Genomic DNA, 8121 nt, shown 5'->3' on the forward strand with positions numbered 1-8121 from the left:
ATAAATAAAAATAAATGAGATGGAAAACTGTAGGGGAAAAGGAGAAAACATACTTTTACCCTTATCAGGAATCAGAGACTATGCTCCACTAATAAGAGAGAAAGTAGGGCTGTAAAGATGCCCCAGCCAGTAAAGTGGTTGTTGTACAAGCATGGGAGATCGAATCCCCAGAATCCACATAAAAGTACCATGCATGGTTGATGTTGATATGTCTTGTAACTCTAGCATAGTGGACATGGAGACAGGCAGATCCTGGGAGCTTGCTAGTCATCCAGTCTAGCCAGGTGGTGAGTGTCAGGTTCAAGAAGAGACCCTGTCAGAAAAAGGTATGATCGAGAGTGACTGAGGAAGTCACCTCGTATTGACCTCTGATCTTCACACTATTCACACACACACACACACACACACACACACACACACACACACACACACACACATATATACACACACACGCACGCACACACAGAGAAACTCACATGCATGTAAGTGTGTATACACACACAAAAAAGTAAAACAACCCCCACTGTCACCCCCACCTGCTGAAAAACAAGTAGATCTAGCATGGATTAGTGAAAGAAATTGTCTAGATTGGTACAGAGGAGCCAGTGGTATGATGACAGCTCACTAGCCTGTCTAGTCTCACAGTAGTATGGAAGGCTTCAGGAGTGAAGTGTAGAGGAAAAACATTACCTGATGTTTTGAGTATATTAAAAAAAAAAACCCTTATGAATCTATTGGAGAATATAGGAAGATTTAGTGGTCAATACAGAGAAAATTAAGCAAATAAAAATTTAGCAGTTATTACTCTAGGAAAAAAAAGTTACAGAAGGGTAGGCAATCATGTTTTAATATGTAATGTTTATGCTGTTATAATAGAGACTGAATGAAGATTTACTGAAAATTTTAGGGATTGGAGTGGATATAAAGTTTGTAGAAGTGGGACTGGAGAGATGGCTCAGCAGTTGAGAACACTGGCTGTTTTTGCAGACCACCCAGGCTCGAATCCCAGCACCCACATGGCAGCTAGCAACTGTAACTCCAGTTCCAGGGGATCTAACTCCTACTTCTGTCCTTCACAGGCATTGCACGACATGGGTGCACTTACATATATGCTGGCAATACACATGTACACATAAAAATAAAAATAATAAATAAAAATTTTTAAAAGTTTGTAGAAGTAAGTGGAGGTTCATAGATGATGACTGAAAAATGAATTAGTGGATAGGGCAGTATAAAAAGAAATGACTGAAGACTTTGGAAAAGGTTCTAAATTGTGTGGCTATGAATTTTTGTTAAACTTTCGTAAAATTGTTTTTTAACATTGTGAACATACATTGTTTTGATTGAAAACAAAATGGGAAAAGCAGAAAGCTGTCTTTTTTCTTTCTTGGTATGGTGCTAAAGATTGAACTGAGGGCTTGAGCATCCTTTGCAAGCACTCCAGATGTGGATCTATGTCTCTTGGTCCTAATTATGTTTTATTAGAGATTTAAATAATTTAAATCATATTTAGATAAGTTATATGGATTTTTAGACATTAAAAATAAATTTTTATGTATTATACAATATACTGCTAATTTGTGTGTTTTAATCTAATACGCATCTCCTAAAAGAACATTCCAAAATTTAAAAATCATAGATGCCCTCTATTCAAGAACATACAGAATGTTTCATCTTACCTGGCTTTTGTAAATAATTCTATAGATGTAGCCTTGGATATTAGTAAGAAGTCAATGTTTGAAGTATTACATCTTTTTGTAATTTTAACCTTATTAAGTGATGATGTTATGTTACTGTCTTAAAGTTCTTGATAGATCCAAGCACTTATCCTGATATATTAGATTTTTCTGTTTTGTCATTCAGTAGTAGTACTATAACGTGCAGTTCTTGGGCTAACACTTTAAATTTCTTATGGTAAGTATAGCTCACTAAACACTACTCATTACCAAATGAAGCTGTTATCTGGATAATATATCTCGATCGGTTAGACGTTTTAGTTCATAAATTACCATGTTATCAATTACAAATTTCAAATACTGAAATGTAATATTATGTTTACTAGGTTATTGATATTGGTAGTTAGAATGTATAACTTTAAACAAAGAATGTGTCATCTTCATTTACCTGCTATGAAATATGAAACAATAAACAGATACTTAAAAACAGCTGAAGATTTCAAAATGCTTCAATTATAAAGTTGCATGAATTTGCTATTTTTCCTGTTGAAGACAATATATGCACACACATATTAAACTCTTTGAGAGGAATTAGGCTAAATTGAGGAGAAATGGGCTGACCTGAGTTTCCTAGGAATCTTGCTGATAATTATTAATAATAGCTATAGTTCATATCTTTATATATAAGATGAAAAAGCAAGTTATTTTAATAATTTATCCTGATTCTGGCTTTTGAAAAAAAGCATAGCTAATTTGTTTTTACTTGTAGAGTTACCCATAGAGTTAAATGAACAATTTTTATATTTATTATTTATTTATTTATTTATTTATTTATTTATTTATTTATTTATTTTAGTTCTTTGGATATAGGGTCTCCCTGTAGGCCTGTTGGCCTAGAACTCACTATGTAGACCAGTCTGGCCTTGATCCCACAGAGATCCACCTCCCTTTGCATCTGAATGCTGATAAATAGTTTTTTAATAGTTCTATTGAAATATCTCATATACCACTTGATTTACAATTCGTTTGTTTGTTTTTGGTTTGGTTCTGTATTTTCACAGTCAATCTTAGAACATTTTTCATCACAAAAAGAACCTTGTTAACATTAACATTACTCTCTATTTCCCTAATTCTCTCAGATCCTAGGCCAGCCACTAATCTTCCTGTTACTATAACTTACTCTGTTCTGGACTTTTTGCATAAATGGAGCCATATGATAATGTGGTCTTTTGAAATTATGTTCTTTTCATTTATGATACCAATTTCAATATTTATGTTTACTTGTAACCAATATTCCATTCTGTTAACATACAGTAGCTTATGCATTTATCATTTTATGCATATTTGAGTTATTTTCATTTCTGACTATTAGGAATAATTTTGATATGAACATTTGAAGACAAAGGTATTTTCATTTGTTTTTTTTTATTTTTTGTTTTTTTTTTTGTCTTTTTGAAACAGGGTCTCCTTGTGGCCCCAATTGACCTGAACTTGCTATAGAGGCTAGGCTGGCCTTGATCTCATAGAGATCCATGTTCCTCTGCCTCTTGAGCGCTGGGATTAAAGGCATGCACTACTACGCCCAGCTTGAATACAGATTTTTGTTGTTGTTGTTATTGACAGTTGTATGTAGCTATATTTTTTTCTGTCTTCTGTCTATACCTAGGAGTAAAATTATTGGGGGATGTGGTGAACACTGTTTACCTTTTGAAGAACTGTGAGTTTTCCAGAACAGCCACATCATTCTTCAGTTCCTAGAAGGAAGAATGTAGGAATGTTGCAGTATTTTCTAATCTCCAACACTTACTGCCTTTTGACCATAGCCATCCTCTTTGTTGTGAAGTAGTACCATTGTGGTTTTGATATCTATTGTCTTTGTGAAAAATTATGCTAAACTTTTTCATATGCTTATAAGTCATTAGTCATTTGTTTTGGTGAAATGCCTTCAGATTGTAATAATGTGCTTGAAATCAACACATGAATTTAATTATAGATAGTACCTGAAGTATCACTTACTTTCCTTAGGATATGTTTGTTGAAAATAATTTTACTCTTTTTAGTAAAAATGGATTTGTTCTTTTCTTAGTGCTTCACTGGAATTTGGAAATCTAGATGAAAGTTCTTTGGTTCAAACAAATGGAAATGACCTTAGTGCAGAAGACAGAGAGCTCCTGAAAGCTTATCATCATAGTTTTGATGATGAAAAAGTAGACTTGGATTTGATCATGCATCTTTTATATAATATCTGCCATAGTTGTGATGCTGGTAAGCACTGCGAAAGAACTGGAGAAAAATTTATTTAAAAATTAATATTCTGGGGGTTGGGGATTTAGCTCAGTGGTAGAGCGTTTGGCTAGCAAGTGCAAGGCCCTGAGTTAGGTCCTCAGCCCCCCCCCCAAAAAAAAGACAAAAATTAGTATTCTGTGGAAATTTTTCCTTAATTGTATTGATAGTAATACATGAATACTTGTTCTCCTATGATCATATACGAATATATGAAGTCACATGATATTGTTCCTTATAATTAGTTCTGTTGATTGCTTCTGATTTCATAAGATTAAATATTAAAAATATTCTTTTCCAAGGTGCAGTATTAATTTTTCTTCCTGGATATGATGAAATTGTTGGTTTGAGGGATCGCATCCTATTTGATGACAAGCGGTTTGCTGATAATACACACAGGTAAAATATAAAGCTTTGTATTTGTTACTGAAAATTACACTCAGGTACTATAGTATATTTTCTCTTTTGACAACAGATACCAAGTTTTTATGCTTCATTCAAATATGCAGACATCTGATCAAAAGAAGGTATTGAAAAATCCACCTGCAGGTGTTCGAAAAATAGTGAGTGTCATAAAATCTTTTATGTTTAATTTTTGTTATTAATCTATTTTGATATTAATTATAAAGTAATATCCTGTTACAGATCCTTTCTACCAATATTGCTGAAACAAGCATCACAGTCAATGATGTTGTCTTTGTTATTGATTCTGGTAAAGTGAAAGAGGTATGTTGAATATGTTATAGTTTATTTAAATGAAGAAGATTGAGTTCCATTCCAGTAACCACTTTAATAAAACCCGTTCTCTTTAGCAGAAAACATTTTTATAGATGAATTTAGCATAATAAATGCTGTTTTAAGTAAATGAAATATTCTACCTGAAATTCATTATATGGAATATATTTTGATGTTCCAACAAATTAGACAAAAAGAGTTAGCTTCTAGCTAGATGTGGTGGTGTATGCTTTACTCACAGCACATGGGAGGTGGAGGCAGGTGGATTTTTGTGAGTTTGAGGCCAGGTCAGCCAGTGTTACATAGTGAGATCCTGTCTCAAAAAAACCCACCCAATTCCCAGGTGCCCTCCAAAAACTTAGCTTCTACTTAATACTAGAAGGAAAGTAAAGAGTTTGAGTAACTATAATGAAATTCTGTCACACAGTGTGGCAGTTTGATCGCATATATTGTATTTCCCTCCTACATGTGGGCATGGACCATATTCATCTTGTTTATTGCCATATCACCAATGCTTTAAATATGATATGTAGTAGACGTTCAGAAGACATTTAGTTAAAAAGACCCTTGATTAAATAAGGAAAACAAAACAGAACCCTAATAACCAGGCTTGGGAGATGGCTCATTCTGATACAGTACTTGTCATGCAAGCATGAGGATCTGAGTTCCAGTCTTCAGCACCTAGGATAAAGCTGGCATGGCATTGTGTGTTTGTGATCCCAGTGCTGGGGAGGTGGAGATAAGGAGGATCCTTGTGGTTCGGTTACTAGCCAGTCTGGCCCAATCCACAAGCTGCAGTTTTAGTATGTAGGAAGACACCTGCCATGGACCTTTGGCTCCCGTATCCACATGTGCACACACATGAATATACATAAAACTGACAAAAACTTAAACCCGGGTCAACCACATCACAACGTTGCTCTAGCCAACACAGCACATCATTACCCAGTTTTGTGGGAAAAAGTTTTATTGCCTCTTACCTCCTGTCTATTGCTACTTTGAATACTATAATGCTCTTTCAGTAATTATAACGGACTGTCAAAGCTTAAGTTACTATTTGGCCCTTTACAAAAGGTTTGCTTGTCTCTGATATAAATCAAAAGATAACAGTTACTTTTTCAACATTAGAATGCCTAACAATTTTCAGTGCCTGTAACTTTTACTAGATCAAATGATAGAGGTAATTGGTGTTTTAAGGAAAGAGATGATTAAGTGAAAATAAATAATAATTTTTAGTTTTTTTTTTTTTTGGTCTTTTTGAGACAGGGTCTCCCTGTAGCCCCAGCTGTACTGGAACTTACTATGTAGATCAGGCTGGCCTTGAACTCACAGAGATCTGCCTGCCTCTGCCTCCCAAGTACTGGGATTAAAGGTATACACTACCACGCCTGGCCAGTGTGCAATGCATGAATGTCCTTTTTAGGAATGTCAGACTAAAATTTATTACAGATTTTGGTCAGGTTCATGGCAAAGGAAGAATAAATTGTTTACAATAGTATCAATAAAACTGAGTTGGTAAGCCTTTAAATATTTGGATTTATTGGACGTAGTAGTAGGCATCTGTAATTCAAGTACTTGGGAAGCTGAGACAGGAGGATCTATGGTTCAAGGCCAGCTTAGGCTACATTGTAAGAGCCTGTCCCATGAAATTAAAAAAAACCAGGAACTTCAGATTTTTATTGTTCTAAAATGACATATAGGTGAAGGAAATGGGATTTGAGTATTTTAGAGATTAATTTCTTTAGGTATTTATCAAGTAAATTATGACTTAAATATGGTGATACTCTCAAAAGTTACTTTACATATAAAACTAGCAAAACATTAAAGCTAAGTAATTTACTTTCTAAAAATTCTATAAACTTATTATAGAATGATTTTTATTTGTACTCTGCAATTATTTTAAGAAAAGCAGACATCACTGAAGTGTATAGTCTAGTTAGGAATGTATTTTGAAATATTTCTCTAAAGTAGATTTTATTTTAGGTTCTTTGAGGCAGTCTGAGGTTACTAATAGTTTCTTTTTGTATTTTGCTTTGTAACATTTAGGATAGGCTAGCTTTCTTGATAACTCAGCAGGGGGTAAGGCAGAAAGGATTAAAAATTCTCTACTCTAGGATGTTTGGTTTAGTAATTATTACTCCCATTTTTCCAAATCAGCTCACTGAGAAGTATGTCAGTAAATGTCTTTTTCTAATCTTACTCCTGTATCTTAAAATGATGTAAATGTGCTAGAAAAATGATCTTCAGAGAATAGATTTATTTTTAGTCTTGGCGTCTCTTGAGAACCAGTTGCTTTCATTAAAATGTAGAGTGAAAATAACTTTGCAAAGCACAGAATGGGAAATTTTATAGCTTTTCTGAATTGAATTTGCTTTTCATTCCTTTTCCTTAGAATGTTTATAATTAGAAAATTGGGATTTTTAAGAATTGATATGTTCTAATTACTTTTGTTTGTGTTTTAATCATTTAATCAAGAGGAGTCTTTTAAGTTCAACTTTGCATGTTAAAATATATTGATAGCATTTCTTATTTCTTCCTAAATACCTTTTATAACATAAAGATGTTTTAAATATTACAGAAATCCTTTGATGCACTGAATCTTGTTACAATGTTAAAAATGGTATGGATTTCCAAAGCTAGTGCTATACAGCGAAAAGGCAGGTAATATACGTTTACTGTGCATTTGTTTAGTTGCATGTGAATGCAAATATCATATGAATTACATATTTCATGCATTTTACTTTTATAAAATGTTACCTTTCACATTAGTCTTAATTATTACATTTTGTCAAGCAAACCATTTTGGTATGTAAAAAATTAATTAAAAAATTTTAATCACATTTGTGCGTGTGTGTGTGTGTGCGCACGCGCACGTGCGCACGCGCTTGCTAGCTTACTTATGTGCAGGTGCATGCATGCCATGGCACATGTATGGAGCTTAGAGGGCACATTTCAGGTGTTGGTTCCCTCCTTCTACCATATAAGTCTTGGGGCTAGAACTCAGGTCTCTAAGCCTGGTAGCAAGTGCTTTTTTTTTAAAATTTAATTTAGTTTTTAGAAGAAGCATTTCATTACATCTTTAACATACTCAATAACAGTTTCTGCAGGTGCATGCATGCCATGGCACATGTATGGAGCTTAGAGGGCACATTTCAGGTGTTGGTTCCCTCCTTCTACCATATAAGTCTTGGGGCTAGAACTCAGGTCTCTAAGCCTGGTAGCAAGTGCTTTTTTTTTAAAATTTAATTTAGTTTTTAGAAGAAGCATTTCATTACATCTTTAACATACTCAATAACAGTTTCCAGAGCAAAGATACATCTCTTTCAAAAGTGGCTATAAAATTTTTAGGTTTGCTGTTCAATGAATACAGTTACACAATATTGAACTCAGTATAAGCTCTGCCTCTTACAATCTTTCTGCCCCTTCT

The 8121-nt window shown here is 33.9% G+C and overlaps 1 protein-coding gene across 1 annotated transcript in view; it reads left to right on the top strand.

Moving 5' to 3' along the window:
* Ythdc2 (YTH domain containing 2) overlaps positions 1 to 8121 on the top strand; it is an 87814-nt gene that overhangs the window by 31545 nt on the left and 48148 nt on the right. Inside the window, exons 13-17 of the mRNA XM_008825254.3 lie at positions 3763 to 3941; positions 4262 to 4358; positions 4435 to 4522; positions 4605 to 4685; positions 7273 to 7355. Of these exons, the coding sequence (XP_008823476.1) occupies positions 3763 to 3941; positions 4262 to 4358; positions 4435 to 4522; positions 4605 to 4685; positions 7273 to 7355 (528 nt within the window). The remainder of the gene's footprint in view (positions 1 to 3762; positions 3942 to 4261; positions 4359 to 4434; positions 4523 to 4604; positions 4686 to 7272; positions 7356 to 8121) is intronic.

This window comes from Nannospalax galili, unplaced genomic scaffold, assembly GCF_000622305.1.
Source record: "Nannospalax galili isolate Female #2095 unplaced genomic scaffold, S.galili_v1.0 scaffold128, whole genome shotgun sequence".
Lineage (NCBI taxonomy): Eukaryota > Metazoa > Chordata > Mammalia > Rodentia > Spalacidae > Nannospalax > Nannospalax galili.